A 20,930-nucleotide genomic window follows, 5' to 3' on the forward strand; every position below is an offset into this window, starting at 1 on the left:
TGGCCCCACGTGACGTTTTATAGCCAGTGAGCCGATCTGTCTGTGCTATGGATGATTTTACGATCTAATTCATAGACAAAACCCTATTCATTTGGCACCCAAATGTCATATAGCCGGAACTGGGGCTTATAAAGTTTACTGTTTTATAACTTTTAAAAGGAAAGACGGCATCAGAGTAAGCAGTCGGTAAATGTGCAAATCTCTAGTTGCGCTTTAGCTGCTCTGAGGAGTTTCCCAATCGAGCTAGGATGGGGTAAGTACCTTCCATTTGCAGCAAATTAATTGTAGCAAAAGACGCCAACTGGGTCCAGGGCGAGGAGTGGAAAGGGGTGTCTGGGTGGGTCAGGGGCAGGGGGTTTGGGGGCCACAACTTGGCACAGCAGCCTCTTCACCAAGTGGAGGCCTAGGATGGCCTTAGGAAAGAGGCAGCATCTGTGCGGGCCCGAGGGTGGCTAACAAAGCCCTGGGCTTTTGCTCCTTTCTCTCTCTTTCTCTTTTTTGTACCCAGCAAGTTAATTTGGTTTCCTCAGAGATGGGCAGGCTGGACTCAGGCTTTGCCACCACCTCCAGCTTTTCCACCTTCTGCCCTGAACTCTCTGATGGGTCAGAGTTAGGGAGGCCGCGGATCAGGGTGTCGGTCTGAGGGCGCCTTGCACAGGCAGGCTGCTCAGGTAGCCTCAGACTCACAGCCTTCCACACTGGACAGACAGACAGAAGAGCAGAAAGAGCCGCTTGCTATTTGGCACAAACCAGACCAAGAGAACTTACAATAGAAAGTTTATTTTTTGTTTCCAGTCAGTATTTTTTCCTTAAAAACAAATACAAAAAAAAAAAAAAAAAAAGCTGATCACAGTTTGCTTAAACAGCCAGACTTGGACAATATTTGTAACTTTGTTCACAAAAACATACATCACTGAAGCTGCGCTTATAAGAGCCACTTCCAGAGTTCGTGCAAAGGGTCCTACAAAGGCACGCAGGGACACACCGCTCAGAGTCACAGTTTTCGTCACAGAGTCACTAGTCACTACATGTCGAACAAGTTAAGTTGTGTCTCATCAAGTCACCTCTACAACAGCATTAATTACACAAGGAATATAGGTAGTTTGAATAAAAATATCTTTAACAGCTTGGAGCTACTGAGACAGGAACACTTCCACTCACATGCACAGTTAAACAACTGGAGTGCAACACACGACATTGGCACTAACAAGGTCAAAGGGGGACTTTTTGTGTGTTTTTTTTCCCTTTTCTTTTTTGTTATAGTTACTTCAAGTAACACAGCTTGCTTCATATAAATAAGTTAAAACATCTATTTTTTTTTTTCAAGACAAAGCCATTCAGGACAAAGAGATGAACAGAAAGCTGATCTACTTATACAGGCGCTATAATGGCAATAAACAGGCTCATGATTAAAAGATGAATTAGGGCAACGAGAACAGGGCTTCTTCACAGAAGGAACACAAGGGAGTTTCAGAAAGTCACCTTAGTACTGACACTACGCGGGGTCCGCTAATACTGCTCAGTACTTTAAACGCTCAAATACTCAGGGGCGGAAGGCCCCTCCAGCCGCCGCCATGCTCATGCTTTTCAGCTTATTATCTTTTTTCCACTTCATTCTCCGGTTTTGGAACCAGATTTTAATTTGTCTCTCGGAGAGGCAAAGAGCATGTGCTATTTCAATCCTCCTTCGGCGGGTCAGGTAGCGATTGAAGTGGAACTCCTTCTCCAGCTCCAGGGTCTGGTAGCGCGTGTAGGCCGTCCGGGCCCTTTTGCCTTCCGGGCCGCCTATGTTGTCTGCAACAGAAAAGTCAGCGGTTTAGCCACCAACTCCTCAGTCCCTGGCTACTAAAGCCCGCCAGCAGGATGAGCCAGGGTCCTGAGCAGAGAACAGGGGAGAAAAGCTCAACAAGTCCTCCCTCCTCGCCTGCCCACCCCTCCCGAATTTCCTTCCCTCTTCCTTTCTAGAGAGAAAACAATACGATTTGGACTCAGGGAACAATCGGCCCATCTGAGGCTGGAGCCGCGTCCCGGAGGCTCGCCCGGCGTTCCCTCACCCCTCTCCTGCCCTCTGGCCCTGCCCCTGGAGCCCCGAGGCGAGGCGGGGGCACCGCCCTCCCAGGCTGCCCACCGCTCAGACACCCACCAAAGCAAGGCCCCTTGCTGAGCGCCCAAGTGGCCTTCAGGTCACCCTCCCTTAAAGTTCCAGCCCCGCGAGCCGCCTCCTGTTCCAGCCTGCACGCTTGGGGCGCCTGCTTTCTTTTTCTTCCCTTTCCTTTTCTGTTCTCCCTCCTGCCCCCAAACTTCAGAATCCCGCCGACTCTCGTCTCCATTATTCCCCCCCCAAGCCCCTTTTCGGGGACTCTAATTAGTAACGCTGTTTCCCCAGCGTAGCCCTCCTCATAAATTATCCACCCTGACAAGCCCGATTCACAGCCCTACTGCCATCCTCTACCTCTCTGCGCCCTGCTTGGCTGGCCTGACCCGGGAGCGCGTTCCGAGGCGCTGGGGTTCGATATGGGTTTTTCCTTTCCCCGCCTTTCAACGTCTAAACTTGCCTGGCCAGCGGCCCTTTCCCCCTCATTTGCGAGCGCTGGGCGCTGCGGAGAAGAGAAGGAGGAAGGAGGAAGGCAGGGGAAGGAGAACGGCGGGGAGAGGCTCCACAGGGCTGGGAGAGGCGAGACGAGGAGAGAGACGGGGAGAGAGGGCGGTAAAGGAAAGAGGGAGGACTGAGAGCCGCGCCCCCGCGGCCGCGTGGATTTAGAAAAAGGCTGGCTTTACCATGACTTATGTGCAGCTTGCGCATCCAGGGGTAGATCTGGGGTTGGGCGGGCGGCGCCGGGCTCGGCTCGCTCTGCGCGCTCGCCTGCTCGCTGCTGGCGGGGGCGTCCTCCTCGGCTCCGGACGCCGTGCCAACCCCCTCTCTGCTGCTGATGTGGGTGCTGCCGGCGTTGGCCGAGGCGCCGCTGGAGTTGCCCAGGGAGTTTTTCCCGCCGTGGTGGCTGTCGCTGCCGGGCGAGGGGGCCACAGCGGAGCAGGGCAGCGGGTCGGGCGGAGGCGAGTGCGTGGACGTGGCCGGCTGGCTGTACCTGGGCTCGGCGGGCGCCGTGCTGGCGCCGGCCGCATAGCTGCGGGCGCGCTCCCCGGAGCCAAAGTGGCCGGAGCCCGAGCGGCCGACGCTGAGATCCATGCCATTGTAGCCGTAGCCGTACCTGCCGGAGTGCATGCTCGCCGAGTCCCTGAATTGCTCGCTCACGGAACTATGATCTCCATAATTATGCAACTGGTAGTCCGGGCCATTTGGATAGCGACCGCAAAATGAGTTTACAAAATAAGAGCTCATTTGTTTTTTGATATGTGTGCTTGATTTGTGGCTCGCGGTCGTTTGTGCGTCTATAGCACCCTTGCACAATTTATGATGAATTATGGAAATGACTGGGACATGTACTTGGTTCCCTCCTACGTAGGCACCCAAATATGGGGTACGACTTCGAATCACGTGCTTTTGTTGTCCAGTCGTAAATCCTGCCTGATGACCTCTAGAGGTAAACTCGTGCACTAATGGGGGAGTTGGGTGGAGGCGAGAGGGGTGGCGCGCGCGCCCCAGGCGCGTGCCCGCCGCCCGCTGCTGCCGTTCAGTCGGACTCGAGCGCCACCCGCTGGAGGCAGGGCGCATCGCTCCGCTTCCGACCCAGGGCTGCAAGGGCCGGGGTCGAATTGAGGTTACAGCCCATTATGGCAAAATTATTGCATTTCCCTCGCAGTTCCATTAGGATGTACCAATTGTGAGGCCGTCAGCTGCCGATCGCGTGCCCGGCGAGGATGCAGAGGATTGGGGGGAGATGGTGACTTGGATTTTATTTACAACAACTTTATTTCCCCACTGTGCAGCCCCTCTTATTTTTGTGTCGAGGTTGGGGTCGGTTCTGCCCGTCGTGCCGGCAGCTCTGAAATTTGAAAATACAGATATCACCTTCAGGGAAGGGGGGAGGCTATTTAGCCAACTGGAGAAATAAATCCTGCCCGCAACAGTAGCTACAATTACGGCTCTGTTTTTGCGAGCGCATGAGGGACAGTGTCCCTGCCGCTCTTAAATGACAAGCGTCTATTAAAGATAGCTTTTGTGTAGTGTTTCTCCGAGGCGAGGTCAAATTCCATACACTTTTATAACCGAAGTCGATTTTTCTTTCGTGTAAATATGGTCTTCGTGTCATTAGTTTGCTGTTTGATTTGCTTGAAGTATCCAGCCTGAAGAATCTTCACACAGGGTCCCTTGAGCCAGCCGGCCCCAAATCGGAGGGTTCTCAGTGAACCCAGCGAGTGGGCCGAGGCTCCCCGTAGCCACAGTAGCTGCTTGGGGGCTGGGAATCCGTGGGCCGAGTTATTCGGGTCTCGCTTAGACCTCCAGGAGTAAAATGAGAGCGCTAATGCAAGCATTTCGTGGCAGTGCCTAGTATCTCCGTTGTTCTTTTCCTGGGTTCTGAAAGAAGAAAGCAAACCACAAATACAGCCGAAAGGCATGGGGGGAGTCTCCCCGCTGGAGGCCGGGCGTCGCCGGCACCCCTGGCACATTTGGAAACCAGGACTTTTGCGGCTCCCATGGCCCTGGGCCGCCTCCTTTGGTCCTGAAGGCTGCTCTGGTGGCAGCACCGGCACTGTCGGAGGCGGGGAGCCGGAATCCAAAGCCCAGAGCCTTCGGGAGCCCAGTCGCTCCCGGGGCTGTAAAGTTCCACCCGCGCCCAGGTTGGTTCAGCTCAGCTGAGGCTGCTTCTCTTCCACGGACGGTTGCGCGCGGGGCCGAGAGACCAGGCTCTCTCAGGGCCCCCTTTGTTCCTTGCGCTTCTTCCTGTCTGGGGGCGGCCTGGGAGGCCACCGCAGTGCTGGGGCCCCAGCCTTTAGGCCCCCTCTTTCCAGTGGCCAGAGTTGATTTGGTGGTGTCCTCCGAGATTCGGTGGCGAGGGACCGAGGCGGAAACGCCCAGACACCAAAAGGGGCTCAGCCCGGGGTTCTTTCCTCTCCAGCAACCCTGCGTCGGGAGCTCAGGGGCGCGCAGAGGCGATAGCACAAGAGCCGGGGACGAATTCGGGGCGAGCCCTGGGATGCGGAGCCAGCTTGGGCAGCCTTGGAGAGCAGGACTGCACGTGCAGTGCGCCCCGCTCCACCGCTGGGATTGGCTGTGTGTGGTTTTTATTATTATTATTATTTGTAAGAAATAAATGCTCAGGCGTTTGCAAAGCTCCGGGCTCCTCTGAAGCTGCGGAAGCTCCCCGATGGGAGGCGGCGAGAAAAGTTGGGGACCAGGCGAAGGCAAGGGGCAAAGCCGAGAGATGTTGCGGCGCTGGCCTGGTCCCTGCCCAGGCGTCTACTCGCCCGCCTTTGCCTCAGCGTCCTCCCCGCTGGGCTGTGTGGAATTGATGAGTTTATTTTCCTTTTTCCATTTCATGCGGCGGTTCTGGAACCAGATCTTGATCTGGCGCTCGGTGAGGCAGAGCGCGTTGGCGATCTCGATGCGGCGGCGCCGCGTCAGGTAGCGATTGAAGTGGAACTCTTTCTCCAGCTCCAGCGTCTGGTAGCGCGTGTAGGTCTGGCGGCCCCGGCGCCCGTGACTCCCGTACACAGCACCTGCGGGCAGAAATGGCCGGCCTGGATAAGCCAGCATCCGGGCAGCCCAACCGGTCAGCCCCGTGCCCCGCGCCCCAGGCCTCTGGGCTGGAATCACCCGCCTCTACTTCAGCCTCCCCCACTATATCTGGGGCCAAAAGCGGGCTGGATGGGAGAAAATTATTTCATACCAGTCGAGACGTTTTCCACTTAAAACGAGTTGGGGTGGGAAGTTATTGTTTTTGAAAAATCTGCTCTGTAAGAAAACTACTACAAGCAAAAGAATAGAACGAATCATTCTTAATTCGGGGTACCTAAGTCGTGTTTTTGTGGGACTGCAGTGTGTGTATGTCTGGGAGTGGTGGGTGTGGAACCCTGTGAGTAGAATAGACATTGAATTCACACATGGATCTCCATAAAGATGTTACTGTGGCCAGCCATGTCAGGACTCAACATGCTTTTTGGAAAATTTAAAATGGTCGGCCCTCTTGAATCTTTGCAAACTCCCCCAAATTATATGGCCCTTCTGAGAAACACAGAGCTCCTTTTAAAAAAATAATAAAAGTGGATTTTAAAGCAAAACATTGTAAGTTTAAGAATCCACATTAGATTCTGTCCTGCTCCAAGGATTCCCTGTCGAGTTTTTGGAAACCAGGGGCAAAGAGATGGAGCTATGGGCCATCCGAGGTTTCTGGAAATGGAGGACTGTGATGGGCTATCTGTTCTGGTGCCAAAGGGGTCCATGGGTGGGGGGCTCCCCCCAAGCTGGGTGTGTGAGACTCAGGCAGGGCCTCAGAAGGAGGCAGAAGTTGGCTGAGTGAGCAGCTGAATGGAAGGGGGAGGAGGGGAGGGAGGAGAGAGAGAAAAATCCTGAGGCTGGGGACGTGGCCCTCCAAGGCTTTGGGGAGACGCTGGAAGAGGCCAAATGAGGGCCTTTATCTACCTGCGTTTCTGAAGGGCAGAAAGGAGAGGGGGTTTGGAAGTGAAGGGGTGTTATCAGTGATGGTTACAGAAGGGCCATCTCGCTTGGACATCTGAGCAGGATGTTACCAGGGTGCGGTGTGGGCAGGCGCTCCCTCCCATCCAGCCTGGCTCTCTCTTCAGGTTGCCCCTGTCATGGGTCTCACATAGCGTGGCAGTGACCTCCCACGGTCCCCTGAGGTGTCGCTTTACATGGACACTAATGCCCTGCCTTTACTCTGCCACAGCTTGATTGCCTCATTGGGAATGGTTTTTTTTTTTAACCTTCTTTAAAAAACTAAGAAACTTTGTTCATTCTTTCCTGTTTTCTACTTCCTCTTTCTACTTTCTGTCTTTTCCTTCCTTCCTTCTTTCCCTGCCTCCTTCCCCCTCTCCCTCCACTCTCTTGGGGGGGGTCTGCAGGGAAATGCCTTACCCGCGCAGGAGTTCATCCGCTGCATCCAGGGGTAAACAGGGCTCGTGTACTTCCGGTCGGTGCCTTCGTCATGGAGGGCTTTGCCTGGCACGCTGCCGCTGTCGGGTTTGTACTGCTGCTCGGGAGAAAAGTGCAGGTAGTCCCCGGGGCCCCTCTGCTTGCCACTGCCCGAGGGCGAGGCGCCACTGAGGTCCTTATCAGAATAGAAACACGAGGCCCCGTACTCGTAGGACGCCCGGTTGCAGGCCAGGACCGAGTTGGACTGTTGGTAGAAACAAGGTGAGGTGTATGTCTTGTCCGGGAGGCTCGACGCCCCGTAAGAGGCCGGGAAGGGCCTCAGCGCGTCATAGCCGGCCGGGTAGAGGGGCAGCTGGCCCAAGAAGGAGTCCTGGCCGCTGGGCAGGCTCCCGGGGAAAGTGGGATTCACAAAATAGGAACTCATTTGCGCGCCCCTCTGCAGGACTGTGATTTGTTGTGTATTAGTACATCTGGCTATAACTATTAGTAGTCATCGAACTGGTTTGTTTCTGGATGGCCGAACGCCAAAAGCGACAGCAGCAAATCGCACCAGCTGACGCGGCGGCGGCCAATGGGAGTGAGCGCCGGAGCCCGCTCCCCGGGGACCGCGGCGACCGAGGCAGCAAAGTTACAAACAGCCCCCAGCCCGCCCGCCCGCCGCCCGCGCGGCAGATTAATGGGCGCGCACAGCCAGCCGGCCCGGCTGTCCTCCCGAACGCCGGCGGCGGGCACCGGCGGGCAGGGCCGCGCGGCTCCGGCCGGGGCCGGGGTCGGGGCACCAGCGTCCGGGCCGCAGCAAAGGCCCCACCAGGCCCGCTCTTTCCTCCTCCTTTTTTGCCTTGCTGGATTTTGGCTGTTTTTTTCTCTCCAAACAGGAAACCTGACAGCTCTGCGCCGGGAGGGGCGGTGACAAGGGTGGCTTTGCTCCCCGCCGGCCTCCCTCCCGGCAGGCCCTGAGTTTGCCCCTCCCCCCGCAATTCCCTACCAGTGGGTGCGGGTTCCGGAGCTGGAGAGGGGGCTCTGCGAAACCAGGCCTTCCTGCGCCTTAGGAATCGGTGCATCCCTTCTGTCCCGCCTTTCCCACTGCCACCGAGGGCCTGGGCCTGGCCGCTGAGAGCGGAAGGCTCACCTTGAGCTGACCAGGACGTCGCCAAACGTAGTCTCTTCCCCGCCGGCCCCCTCCGCCCACAATAGGATATGTCTCCTTTGAGTCCCAGTGGACTCCCCGCCAATGGCCAGCGACTGCCTGGCCTCAGAACACCCCCACAAGCTGTGCACCCCCGCCCCGTCTTTGAACTCAGGAACCGAGAGGCCAGAAACTACTGGTTTGAACGAGAAAGGGACCTGCAGAGGAGTGGCCGTGAGACTAACTCCGAAGCCAGCCGGGAACCTGCTCCCCTCACCCAGCGCCCCGGGACTCGCCCTCCGTCACCCGGACAGCTCAGAGCTGAGACAGATCCACTTGTGGAAGCTCTGTCCTCATTCGAGAGGCGCGGGCGACCCAGGGTGCCTGGTCCAGCCAGGCATAGAGGGCAACTCGGCCGGCGCAAGGCTGCGGGATAATTGATGTGCTGGGTTTCCGGGGCGCCCGACAGCACGCACTGTCCTGGGATGTGCCCTCTTTCTTGCCTTTCCTGGGACCGTTCCGGCTGCCTGCCACCCGCGGTCGGCCCAAACCGGGAACAGTTGTCTCACCGGCTCCAGAAATCGTCTGAACTGCTTTTACCGCGGTCCGAGGCCTGGCCTTCCCCAGACAGGACATGAAAAGCCTGTGCTGGGCTGCTGTCTCTCCCCTGAGAGGTGTGCCTTGGAGATAGTTGACTTTTACAGCACATGGATCAATCTCGTTTTGTAAAATGTGATATCTTTCCAATGGCATTTTTACCACTGTATTTGTTGGGCTTGTAAAATCCCCTGAATTAGCTTTAAAATCCTCAATTCTGTAGAGGTTGAAGAAAGACTATTTATACGATTTGGTTGAATTTCTGGAAGGTGTTTATAAGACCTGTAAAACTGGTGAATGCAGGCTGATGGGGTTCAGGAATTGGGGAGAGTGGCAATACCCCCCCTAGGAATCTGGCAATGACTTCCTTAATTTCTTCCCTGCTTCTCGATTTTTTTTTCCTGCCCTCACTTCCCCCAAAAGGAAAAAACTGGGAAAGGTCACCCTCCACAGAGCCTAGAGTATACCATGGAAAGCCGCAGCTGCCCACCCGATGGAGGTTCGCCCAGAAGCCTTCTGCCTGTGCCCCAATCATCCAAGCCCCGAAAGTTTCTCCTTTACATATACAAAGAAAGACCTCCAGGGAGAGGATAGATTTTAACATTTCCCTTGCATTTCCTCAGGAAAAGGACCTGAAAGGTGAAAATGAAAGCTTATGAGCCAAAAAATAAAAGGGGAATTGTTTTTTAAAAGTTATGTTCGAAGAAAATCTTGTTTGAGTTATAGTTTCTTAAATAAGACCATCAGATGACAGTGATTTCAAGCAAGTTGTTATCATGTAAGACGAAAATAACCATTTGGAGATGTTCATAAATGTTTACATTTATAATTTCTGCTTCCTTCCCCCAGGTCCCACACAGTGTTAGGGCCAGTGGCAGTTTACTACCATTATTGTTTGTTATGGTCTGACTTGAATTTTCGATCTAATAATTGTACTAGTCAACGAGAGAATTTGATTTCTTAGCTAAGAGCAAAAAAACCCGTATTTTTAGCTTCTACAGGCACTATGATGGAAAGAAATATATTAAATTGAAATCCCTGCGTGTTAGCCAAGGCTGGTACATATCATGTTGGCAGCCGCCCAATTTATTTCTCCAACCAGCATTAGGTGCCTATATATATATATATGGAAAGAGAGAGAGAGAGAGAGGAAGAGAGACACACTCAGGCAAGAATAGGAGCCCCAGACGCTGGAGGGAGCCTCTCTTGGGATGGTGAGAATGGCCACCAGGGCTCTCTTCTCGGTCAAAGCCACACAGAAAGTCCACTTACCTTTCAGCTGCTCTTCAAGGGGGACAGGATGGCGAGCAGGGCCCCATAGTCCGCCCTTTCCCTGGGCTGCCCACTGAGCTCCTCCACCTCCATCAGCCTGGAGGGCGGCCTGCTGGTGTGTTGGGGGGACCTTGAAGGCCACCCTGTCCGCCGGGATCTCGAGCCCAGGCCAGAGCCCATAGCACACAGGTGCGGCCTCTGCCTGTCACAGGCCCTCGCTTGGAGCCAAAGCCCGCCTTCCTTGCCATAGACAATCCTCCTCAGGGCCAGCCAGGCCTGCAGGCCTCAGGACTAGGAGTGCCCTCTCCGATTTCAAAATCCCAAAGCGGGCGCGTTCCTCGAACCAGCGTGCGCCCCCGGGGCCTTGGGACGCGCGGTTTGGACAGAAGCAGCCATGACGTGCCAGGCGGCCTGTGCAACCAGTCTCCATGGTGCTGGGGTTGGGGCGGGAGGACCCGAGTCTAGTCGGGAGTCCAGTTCCTGCCAAGGGTGACCAAGGCAGGGGAGGTTCCGGGCCCGTCAGCCCTGGAAGGCCGCCCCTTAGGTCCTCCCTCGCCCCTCTCTCCTCGGCCTGCTAGGGAATCTCTGAGGGGCCCGCGCAGCAGTCGCGCCAGGCTGCAGGACGCGGGGCTGTGGCTGGCGTCGGTCCCGGTGACGGCCACAGCGTGGCAGCAGCGAGCGCTAGCGCGGTCGCAATAAATAATCTGCCCGCGGCAGCCGCAGTCAGGCAGCCCCGCGGCTCTGCGATGCAAACGCGCCGCTTTATCCGCCCTGAGCGCACCCGCACCGCCAGTGGACGTCCCAGACATCCCCAACCCCTTCTTAATTATCTAACGCACAGTAAAGTATTATCTTAAGGTGGGAAAACAACAGTCAAAGCCAAAAAACAAACAAAAAGAACACGAGCCCAGAACCTCAGGATCGTTTCTACTCGCTGTCCCGGGAAGCTCCCTGGGGCAAATCTGGCCAAGGCGCACCCAGGCCAAGCCACAGTCTGGGTCACCGGGCTACATAAAGACAATGCCCGCGGCACCCTCCGCGCCGACTCCCGGGCGCTGCCGCCGTCCTCTCCCCGCCGGCGGGTAGTGGGGCGCGCGGTCTCCAGCCCGCCGCGCCGAGGTGAGTGGGGGGTCCCCCTATCGCCCAAACTCGGTCTGCTTCCTTCCTTCCACCTTAGCTGTGGGCTCCTGCCACTCGCAAAAGCACCACTACATCCTCTGCGCCGAAACTTCCCGCCAAGCAACACCCAGCCAATTAACCCCATCATCTCCTCCAACACAGAGTTGCACCCAGGCACCTATTCCTTCTCCCGCTGCTTCAGACACTTCTCTCATCGGAAAACAGCGTGAAGGGAAGCAGGCAATCAGCAGAGGACTCTGGCTGAATTAGTAAGTCCTTGTTTGTTTTTCCCTCATTCCCCCTTTCTCTCCAGAAACCAATTTCCATGGAATAGAAGGTGGTGTGTTTATGCTAATAAAATGTCTGTCGATTAATTCACTCTTGCCCTCACCTCTTCCCACCTTCCCATGTCGGGAACTGTCTCCACTTGTTGGGGAATTCAATCAAACCAATTTGGTCATGAAGGGGAGAGAGAAAAAATCCAAACCCGAGGGGCTGGTAGGGAAGGCAGGGTGCAGAGCCACTTCCTTTTGGTCTTCCTGAGGTCTCTGGGGAAGGGGAGACAGAAGACCTCAGTGCTCCCACGCGGTGCCAGGCGCTGTGCCATGGAGGGAAGGCGGCCTTTACTGCCATGGTGAGCCAGGCAGAGGAGAGAGAGGCTGTGTGTGTGTGTGTGTGTGTGCGCGCGCTGTAGTGTGTGTGCTGTAGTGTGTGTGTTGGGGGGGCGAATGTGAACGGTGAGTGTGGGTGAGGCTGAGTATGCCCCTCTTCAGCGCCGCCCTGGGTGCCCTCACCCACCGCCCCCGGAGCCATCTCACCACCTTTGCTCCTGTCTCCCCACATGTCTCACCTTCAGATGGCGGCTCCCAGAAGCTCCTGCACCTCTGACAGCTGTCGCTTGGGCAGCCCGAGGAGACGAATTGTCCTCCTTCCTGGTGCCAGAGGACGCAGGAAATTAGCCAGGTTGCGAGTTGCAAAGCGGCCGCCACGGCGCCGGGAACTGGGCGCGCCCCACCTCCAGCGGGAGCGGCCGGGCCAGGCCCGGCAGGGGCCTCATCTCGCTCACCATCGCCGGACAAAGCATAGCCGAGCCAGGCTGGAAGGCAGAGCTCCGAAGCAGGCAGGACGGAGCGGAGCGAAAGAATGCGGCTCTATTCTCGCAAGGGAAATTATAAAAAAGTTCATGTTCACGGTTCCCATCCACATGACCGACAGCGTCCAATGGAAGGGCCGAACAACTCATAAAGTTGTATTGCAAAGTTGTAAATTTTCATAAACAACAACGGATTTATGACCCTTTCCCCATCACTAAGAGGAGGCAGCTCTTACACCGGCGCCATCTTACCACGGAGGCCGCCCCGACTTGGGGCCGCAGGTTTCACGGACCCAATTGGGCCGGGTTTTACTAAAAGAGCAATAAGAAGCGGGCCCAACCCAGGCAGGAGACTGGAGTCGAGGTCTTTGCCCGCTGAGCTCACGCTGTTCTGCGCTGTCCCCACCGCCCCTCGCTCCTTCCCCGGCCCTTCATCCTTTCCCGCGCCCAGACACCCCTACCGAGGTTTCAGGCTTTGCAGCACGGGGTGCGGCCCCTACCCCTTCCCGCACCCCTTAGCTGCAGTGCTGGGCCCTGGGGCGCCCTGACTCGCCTGAATGCGGGGTGGGGGTGGGGGCTGCGTCAGAGGCCCTGAATCCCACCTCCTAGCCTGGGGCCGGGTTCAGGGCTCAGGAAGAATTCGGGATCAGTCTAAGGGTAATATTCCTTTCCAAGCCCACCGCAGAGCCTTCGAGAAAAGGGCAGATTTTAGATTCGCTCACGGAGTTTATGAAAGCTTTTAGGGAGGTTCATAGGATAGAATGTATCCATCGAAGATTCTATTTTCAAGGGATCTGGAAGATGTTGGCACATACACACAAAAACCGGACAAAAATCTCCACACAGAGAAATGCACATACACAATTATGGACACACGGAAGCGCATGCTCTCAATCATGGACACAGAAATACATACAAGTATGTTCTCATGTAAGAATACACAGACATACACCAAACTACACATACAAAGAGAGGTACACATATACCTATACAAGTCCACACATAAAAAATCCACACAAAAAGGGACTCGACACACATATACACCATAACATGGAACCCAACACTTGGATCCTATTCATCCTTCCACTTTTGCTTCCCCAAAGCCTCTTTGGGCACACAGGCACAACCAGAGCTTGCTCTCCCATATGCTCACCCTCTTTTCCCCAGGACCCTCTAGATAAAGCAGTCATGTTTGTTTCTTTGTCACCAAGCATCTTTATTTTTCTGTTACATGAAACACAGCTGGGCAAGACGGGAAGCGAACCTTCCCGTTCCTGAAACCCCAGGCTAGAGCCGAGGGGGACTAGGGGGACGCAGGACAACACAGGAGATGAAGGGCACTGGAGAGGGCAATGGCCCTCTCCACCCGCTAGAGAGTTAGCTCAAGACAACACACCATGCTACAAAGTCACCCCAGTAACACATCCTTCTCAAGACATTGCCTTACAAATGAGCTCCAAGACTATATAAATGACCAAAAAAAAAATCTTGTTCAAATATACAATATTTGCTATTGTAGGAAAAGTCAGGGTGTACATATTCAACATGGCTGGACAGCAGGACACAGGGGCCAGAGGAGAGGGCAAGGAGGCTGGGAGCATCTCTGCAGTCCTACTAAGCAGAAGCTAATCCAGAGATCTGCAGCTAGCTTGGGAATGCTCCCCTCCAGAATTGGGGGGATGACGGGCCTGAACTTGGGGTGCCCAGGCCAGAGAAGGAGGGCTTCTAGGTTGCAGCACTTAGAATGCTTTGGAATAAATATATTATTTTTCAATTTAAATAGAAGCCAATGCCCTGATCCCCAGACCCCAGTGCCTTCTTGGCGCAGCCTGGGGGAGGGGTGTCCCCAAAGACTGCCAGCAGGAAGCAGCAGGGGCCTGGCTGGGCAGGGGCCGGCACTAGGTAGCAGGCAAGCCAGTGAGCATAAAATAGGTAGTTTGGGGCGAGTAGGTAGTACTGAGAGTCAGGTCCTTGCCGGTATTGGGGGGGGGGGGGTTGCTGGGTGTTTGCCAGTGTTGGAACACATCTGGGCTTCCTTGGAGTGGAGGCCCACTGGGGCTGGGCCCATAGGTAGTTTGGGGGTGCCTCTCACGGAGGCCTGTGCTAGGTAGTATCTTTTCTGCACCAGCACAGAGCTGGCGGCCCGGGATTGGGGGAGTGTCTGTCAGGGGTCCTCAGAGGCAGAGGGGATCCTCAAGGAGACCCAATCTAGGCGGCTGCTCAGTCCAGAAAAGTTGGGAGTTGAAGTGGGTAATGGGGTAGATGGGGTGCAGGTTGGGGACAGGGCTTTTTTTTTTTTTTTTTTACATTTTTTTTATTTTTTCTACTTTTGTAAATAAAATCAGCGAGTCTCTAAAGACGCTTTCCCGACTGTGTGGTGCAGGCAGGGCCCCGGCTCGGCCACTTATTCCTCCTCCTCCTCATCGTCGTCGTCGTCTTCGTCGTCGTCCTCCTCGTCGTCCGCCTTGTCGGCGGCGGTGGTGGCGGCGGCGGCAGGCACAGCGCCCTCGGGGGCTGCGGCAGCGGCCGGACCCTCGTCCTTATGCTCTTTCTTCCACTTCATGCGGCGGTTCTGGAACCAGATCTTGATCTGGCGCTCGGTGAGGCAGAGCGCGTGGGCGATCTCGATGCGGCGGCGCCGCGTCAGGTAGCGATTGAAATGGAACTCCTTCTCCAGCTCCAGCGTCTGGTAGCGCGTGTAGGTCTGGCGGCCCCGCTTCCTGTCGGGCCCTGCGAGCAGACATGCGGACGCACGGACAGACAAGCCGACAGGGATACAGACAGAGCAGTGCATTAGCCAAGCCGCCATCCCAAAGCCCGACCCTTCCTCCCGGCCCTGACCCAGGAGCGCGTCCCCCTCTGCCCTGCGCGCCCAAACTGAGCTGGGGGAGGACCGGGAGTGTTAGTGTAAGATCCCAACTGCGGTGCCAGACCCGCAGGCAGCTCTGTGAGGAGGGAAGGCGCAGAATCCCAACTTTACAACCGCCCTTTCCAGCCGGCTAGGCTTCCACAATGTCCTGCTTCCCCCTGACAAAGGGAAATTGTAAATATAGAGTGTGGGCAAGTGGGAGACGCTGCGCTTTTGCCATTCAAAGGCGAGCCGGGCTGCTTCCCCGCCTTGCTAAACAAGTGGGCGACCTTCGGGCGGCCCGCACTCCAGGGGCGCTTTCTCTCCCCAGCAGCCCGCGCCCCCCATCCCCAGACCTTTCCAGGGCGCTCCGAACCTCTGTCCCCGCTCCCCCACTCTCGCCTTTAAATGGCCCCTAGCACAGAGGGGCCCTGAAGGGTTTGTCTCTCCCTGCTTTGAGAAAGAAAAGCCAGGCTAAAAGGAAAAGGAGGAGGGAGAGAGACAGAAGAAAGAGAGGGGAAAAAAGAGAGAATAGCGAACAAACAAACTTAACGTTAAAATTCCAAGGCAAATGGAGTTAAATAAATTTACGAGGTACGAACCCATTAATTGGGCCATAAAAAGTTTTATGAGCCTCATTTACATACAATGCTGTGGGCTCTCCACGCTATGGCGCCTCAGCTCTAATTAAAACCAGAAAGGCAGCGCCGCCAGGAGTCACGGGGCCGCCGGCTCGCAGCCGCCTCTCTCTGCTCCCCAGTCCCGCGGTCCCTGCTCCCAGTCCGCCCGCCCACCCGGCCCGCCTAGCGGCTGCGCCTACCTGAAGACCGCATCCAGGGATAGATGCGGAAATTGGCCTCGGCCGCACCGTGCAGCGCGCCTTCGTCCGCCTTGTCGCAGGCGCCTTTGGCGAGGTCACTGCAGAGCCCGGGGATGTTTTGGTCGTAGGAGGCGCAGGGCAGGTTGCCGTAGGCGTCGGCGCCCAGGCCGTAGCCGGACGCGAAGGGGCTCTGATAGAGGGGGCTGTTGACATTGTACAAGCCCGGTACGGTCGAAGCGAAGGCGCCGGCGCCCGCCCCGTAGCCGCTTCTCTGCGAGTTGGGCGCAAAGGAGCAAGAAGTCGGCTCGGCATTTTGGAACAGAGAAGCCCCCGCCGTATATTTGCTAAAAAGCGCGTTCACATAATACGAAGAACTCATAATTTTGACCTGTGATTTGTTGTCCGGCAGCTTTCAGTGTCGGTTTTACGAGGTAGCGTGATATATGATAACATTACACCCCCAGATTTACACCAAACCCCATTTTCTTTTGGACCGAGCTCGCCGCAACACGTGACCGCCCACATGACCGCCTCCACCAATCTCAGCAGCCCTCACAGGTGGTCTCGCTCGGCGGGGCCCGCGGCAGCCTAGAATGGAAGGGGAAGAGGCTCAAATATGTGGCCAACGAATCTGCCTGCGCCAGGCCCGCCTGGCGCGTCCTGCGGGAAAAGGACCCCCAGGCTACGCGAGAGCGCTCGGCCCGCCGCCAACCTGGACGCTTGGCCTGCACAGGCCGCGCGGGGCCGACCCCGCACAGCCCCCTCTTGCCTATTACCGAACCCTGGACCAAGCCTGGGGATCCTCCCTGCCCCTCTTCTGCCCAGTGACCCAGCCCAGGGAGGGTCTCTGCACCCCGCACACCCGCCCGCCCCCCACGGTGGCCTGGTGGGCAAATCTCAGCTCTGGGCAAGTCGACTCTTTGCCCACATCTACCCCGCCCAGATCCAGTGGGCGATAAACCGACTTAGACTCCGATCCAGATGGGGCAGGCGCAGCGTCGCTTCCAGCTGCAGAGAGAATGCCACCGCAAACTGGAACCATGTGGTTCGAATAAAGTCAAGGTCTCCCAGCTTCCTTTCCTTAATCAGCGGCGCACTGTTTATCCGCCCTAGAGGAAGCAGTGAAATATTTATCTATTAATGAGCCTCATTTGCCAACAGATTTATTAACATGGGGTTCCCTTCCCTCCTCCTAGACACGCTGGCTCCGCAGACTCTGTGCGTTAGCTCCTGGGCACCTGGCTGGCCTCTGACAGCCCGAGAAGGGGCTTGGCACTCTTTCGTCCTCCCCGAAATGCTTAGTTCTCCCTGGCTGAAGGGGAAACAAGTCTCTTTCCCCCAGCTTAGAGGAACCTCAGGCCCCGCACCTTTCTAGGTAATCCTAGAACACTGAGGTTTCTGGTAGGCGTCACCGCGGCCACCCCTGGGCCTCCTCCAGCTGCTCATGGGCCTGGATGCCTGGAAGCTATACCTGCTATAGAGCCAACTTGGAGAAGACAGAGGGCGGCCCAGGCGCCTGAGGACGGCAGCCCACTATGGATCTCCATTTCTTTTGGAGACCCCAAAAAGAGATAGGGAGCTCCTCCCGAAAAGGCCACCCAGCTCTGGCGGCTTCTCCTTTCCAAGGACTGGCTGGCAGAGAGTAGAGCGCACAGTAGACTCACTCCCTCACATCCAGGCCCCCAACTCACGGAGCTTACCTTCTCAAGCCTCCAAACCCTGCGCAGGGTTGGAACAGCCGAAGCCCCTGCCGCCCCCGCTCCGTGGAGGCTGGTGGGGCGAATCCTTCCTCTAAGCGCCTCATAAACTGCCCAGGCCGCGCTGGAAGCCCAGCCGCCAGGTCAGTACGCCTTTTACTGCTCAGCTCGATTGCACACCATAAACCCGACCTCACAATGGAATTGCCCCGGAAATTCTCCTCTAAATTATAGAGTTTGTTTCCTCGTGTACAAAGCGCTCCTCATCACTTTTAGAGGGTCCAGGCCGTCCCGTAGACCGCACCCTCTCAGGGGTCCCAGAAGCACAAAAGCGGCGTGAGGGTTAGACCCGGATGCACCGCAGCCCAGCTCTTGCCTAGTGGACCGCCCTGGGGCGTGGGTGGGAAGGCTGGGGCTGTCCCGGCAGGTGGGGCCACGGTGGTTTCCCCTGGGAGTACAGGGCCCATGGGGGAGGTGCAATATCCGGGGATGCCTTTTATGGCGGATCAGGATGATAGCGTGTCTGGGTTGGAGAATGTTGGGGGCAAGCCGAGTAGGGAAGAAAAAGCCAAATATTCCAACAGTGTCGCTTTCTGGCAGGAAATAAAAATCTAAGAAAGTTAAAGGAAGACCCACAAACAAGAGGTAGGCTAGGAGATCAAAGAGGCGGAATTAGACGGCTTTAGACCAATAAATTGTTCCTCGGGTGACACAGAGCAAGATGCAAAGAGAAAGAACCGAGCCCCGCCGCCGCCGCCGCCGCCGCCGCCGCCGCCGTCTGTCTAGACTCTGGTGGCTGGAGCGGCCGACAGCAATGGCGTTTAAAGTAGGACCTGCCGTCATCGAGGCGACCCGACAGACCGAGTGAGGAGCGATTTCGAGGAGTGCAGGAAGGAACGCAGTCCAGGCCAAGAGGGCTGGCAACCCGTGTCACAGGCTCATCTCTGCCCGGGTTTTGTCCGGCGCAGGTCCAAGCGGCCCTGGCAGGACGCGCTGCCCCTCTGCCTGGGCCAAGGATGATCCAGATACTGCCGGCAAGACCTCGGCCTCACCGGGCCCAAGTCAGCCAGCTGGGCCGACTCCCGCGGGTGCCGAGACCTCCCTTTCGTTTCTGCGCTGCTTGTCTCTCTCCTGCCTTCTGTGGCAGGGTTTTTAAAACGAAAAGGCCAAAGTTAGGCTTTCAATAAGGTCTCTTTAATGGCGTGTTTTCGAGCCGTTGGTTTCCTTCTTAGTTGGCTGAAATGACACAAATGCAGTGTGTTATGTGTGACAACATACACAGAAATACTGGTTGACGCTCGGCCTGGAGCAGGCAAGTGTAGGCGGGGTTTTAATCAGGCCAGTAATCTTTAGGTAGACATTTTCCACCGCTCTCCTGGAGCTGGGTTCCTACCTACCCGAGCGGAATGCGTCCTCTGCTTTTTGTTAGTAAATAGTCCTCAATCTTTAAACTCGGCTCTAGGGCAGCGAATGGAACCTGCTGGGAGCGGGGCGGCTGGCGATTTGCTTCTCTAAACGTTCCCACCGCGCCCCTCGCGCGAGCCGCTCGTCGGTTCTCCATCCACTGAGCGGTCCCCGGTCGCTGCGGGCACAGACCCATCCCTGACGAGTGCGAAGGAGCTCGGGCTGTCGCGGGCTCCGGGCTGGGCGGCTCACAGGGAAGCCGCTCCCAGGCAGCCGAGCAGGGAGAACCGCCTCCCAGCCACTGGCCGGCCAAGGGCAGGAGAGGCCGCTCATGGCGGTCCTCTGAGATCCTGGGCCGGCCAGCACCTACCTGGGGCCTGCGCGATCGGTGGGGAGAGAGAAGAGGTCGCTACCGATCTGCTCCTTTGCCGTTCACTTGTAGTGACACAAATCGAGCTTCGTATCTGCGGCTTGGATACACGGCCACCGGCGGCTCTCGGGGAAGCTATAAAACCCTTCTTACAATCGGATGCTGTGAAATATTGTGTATTATATAAGGAAATACAATGAAGGCGTGTGTCTGTAACACCAACGTGTGTATATAAACAGAGAAGGGAGGAGAGGGAGAGAGAGAGAAACACCCGGGAGAGACGTCAGCCTAAGTCCAGTCCCCAGTTTTACAGCGTGTACAGAGAGGAGAAGCAGGTTGTAAATATTTTGTGGGCTTGGCGCACTCTATTACAACCCAAATAAATGCACCGCGTGTGCCGTGTTCACAGGCCTCCGGGGTGCTTCGAAGGTTCTCTGTTTGCTGTTGCGTTTTCCGTCTGAAACCATCTTGCACCCGGGGCTGATCCTCGCACCCGAGCTCGGGGCTGCCTCCGGGAAGGCTGCGGGGCGTGCTCCACTTCCAGGGTCGGGGATAAGCTGGGCCTGGATTGGGGTCCCCTCTCTCCTCCTGAGCAGGGGACGCCAGAGTAGCCTCAGTACTCCCACTGCTGAGGAAAGTCGGAGGCGAGAGAAAGCCGGGCGGCTTTCACGACGTGAGCTCCTATCCGGGAGCTAGGAGGTTATAATTATTTTAAATGTCGCATTTATTTTAGAATAACCAAAGCAGTTCCTGGTCTGTCCCCAAGGATTCCCCATCCCACGAACTCAGGCGCCAGACCCACCCTAGACAGTCAACCAAAGCGCCTTTACACCCAATTTCCAGCCGCCTGATTTTGTCACGTCTTCAAGGCGGCCGAGTCCGGGGTCCTAGCTAGCCCGCGGGCGCTGGCTGGCCGGGCCCTGTCCCGGAGCGCAGCCTTCGGGGGCCTCCCGGCTGCGGAGGGACCCTTGACCCCAGTGTGCATCCTCTGCACACCCTCTGGGGGGGTCACCAGCTCCGCGGGCGTAGGCCTTAGTCCTTGCGTCTGTCTGCCAGTCAGCCTGGTTCTCCGAGCGCCGCGCTGCCCCGAGGCTTGTCCCGGGCTGGGGACGGTTACTAGAGCCGTCTCCGCCCCCGGAGCTGCAGCCCCGCAGCCCCGCAGCGCTAGGCCCCCGCAATGGGGGAAAAGGGAACGCGAGCCGCGCAGGTCCGGTGAGCCCCCGCCGCCTGCTTCGTTCCCAGCGAGGCTTCTGGCCCGGCGTGACCAGCACCGAAAATATACCACAGCTGTTCACTCAAATCTGAGGCTCCCATTCCAGAAGGCTCGCGTCAAGTCGACATCTTAGGAACTTCCCAGGGTCGCGGCGGCGGGAGATGGCGGCGCGGTCGCCTCTTGCGTGGAGCCATACTGTCATCTGCTGGCCGCGCCTTGGTACTGCAGCCCCAGCGGTGCGGCCCGAACTTCGTCAGCAGCCGCCGCGCGCCGGGCGCCCCACTCCCGGAGCGGGGCGAGGGCCAGGTCCCCGGGGGGCTGCGTGGGGCCGGGAATCTAGGCTGCCGAGAGTGCCCATA

General features: G+C 56.8%; 4 protein-coding genes and 1 long non-coding RNA gene across 9 annotated transcripts in view; 1 reads left to right on the plus strand and 4 right to left on the minus strand.

Annotated features, from left to right (window-relative positions):
• Positions 1 to 12,116, minus strand: part of HOXA3 (homeobox A3) — a 44,993-nt gene extending 32,877 nt beyond the window's left edge. For 3 of the 4 annotated variants that reach the window (XM_070616072.1, XM_070616076.1, XM_070616075.1), the window contains exon 1: positions 11,977 to 12,116. The gene's annotated coding sequence lies outside the window, so the exon portion shown is untranslated. Of the gene's footprint in view, positions 1 to 10,007; positions 11,293 to 11,976 lie in introns of those variants that run through there. The other variant, XM_070616073.1, reaches the window with a different exon arrangement.
• Positions 42 to 14,576, plus strand: LOC139082844 (uncharacterized). Its single transcript, XR_011539161.1, has 3 exons — positions 42 to 253; positions 11,289 to 11,395; positions 11,983 to 14,576. It is a non-coding gene; the product is annotated as an uncharacterized lncRNA (long non-coding RNA).
• On the minus strand, positions 761 to 5,619 carry HOXA5 (homeobox A5). Its single transcript, XM_008526850.2, has 2 exons — positions 2,779 to 5,619; positions 761 to 1,794 (listed from the first exon to the last, which is right to left on the minus strand). The coding sequence occupies exons 1-2, from the start codon at positions 3,671 to 3,673 to the stop codon at positions 1,544 to 1,546; spliced, it is 1,146 nt and encodes a 381-aa protein (XP_008525072.1). The 5' UTR covers positions 3,674 to 5,619; the 3' UTR covers positions 761 to 1,543.
• HOXA6 (homeobox A6) lies at positions 4,016 to 7,614 on the minus strand. The gene is made up of 2 exons (XM_008526851.2): positions 6,995 to 7,614; positions 4,016 to 5,619 (listed from the first exon to the last, which is right to left on the minus strand). Exons 1-2 carry the CDS (start codon positions 7,434 to 7,436, stop codon positions 5,360 to 5,362), a joined length of 702 nt encoding a protein of 233 aa, XP_008525073.1. The 5' UTR covers positions 7,437 to 7,614; the 3' UTR covers positions 4,016 to 5,359.
• HOXA7 (homeobox A7) lies at positions 14,507 to 20,750 on the minus strand. 2 transcript variants are annotated; one of them, XM_008526849.2, is made up of 4 exons: positions 17,588 to 20,750; positions 16,853 to 16,996; positions 15,888 to 16,475; positions 14,507 to 14,949 (listed from the first exon to the last, which is right to left on the minus strand). In XM_008526849.2, exons 3-4 carry the CDS (start codon positions 16,264 to 16,266, stop codon positions 14,624 to 14,626), a joined length of 705 nt encoding a protein of 234 aa, XP_008525071.2. In that variant the 5' UTR covers positions 16,267 to 16,475; positions 16,853 to 16,996; positions 17,588 to 20,750; the 3' UTR covers positions 14,507 to 14,623. The 2 variants fall into 2 exon arrangements, with proteins under 2 accessions (XP_008525071.2, XP_070472183.1); XM_070616082.1 differs by lacking the exon at positions 17,588 to 20,750 and adding an exon at positions 17,255 to 17,559.
• Between the last annotated feature and the right edge of the window lie 180 nt (positions 20,751 to 20,930).

This window comes from Equus przewalskii, chromosome 4 (genome assembly GCF_037783145.1).
Source record: "Equus przewalskii isolate Varuska chromosome 4, EquPr2, whole genome shotgun sequence".
NCBI classification, from domain to species: domain Eukaryota; kingdom Metazoa; phylum Chordata; class Mammalia; order Perissodactyla; family Equidae; genus Equus; species Equus przewalskii.

Excerpts from the sequence above, each read along its gene's own strand:
- HOXA5 (XM_008526850.2), bottom strand. The coding sequence starts at position 3,673 with ATGCGCCCTGCCTCCAGCGGGTGGCGCTCGAGTCCGACTGAACGGCAG. Across the intron at positions 1,795-2,778 it reads CAAGCTGCACATAAGTCATG|ACAACATAGGCGGCCCGGAA; the intron begins GTAAAGCCAGCC and ends TTTCTGTTGCAG.
- HOXA7 (XM_008526849.2), bottom strand. The coding sequence starts at position 16,266 with ATGAGTTCTTCGTATTATGTGAACGCGCTTTTTAGCAAATATACGGCG. Across the intron at positions 14,950-15,887 it reads TCCCTGGATGCGGTCTTCAG|GGCCCGACAGGAAGCGGGGC; the intron begins GTAGGCGCAGCC and ends GTCTGCTCGCAG.
- HOXA6 (XM_008526851.2), bottom strand. The coding sequence starts at position 7,436 with ATGAGTTCCTATTTTGTGAATCCCACTTTCCCCGGGAGCCTGCCCAGC. Across the intron at positions 5,620-6,994 it reads GCGGATGAACTCCTGCGCGG|GTGCTGTGTACGGGAGTCAC; the intron begins GTAAGGCATTTC and ends TTCTGCCCGCAG.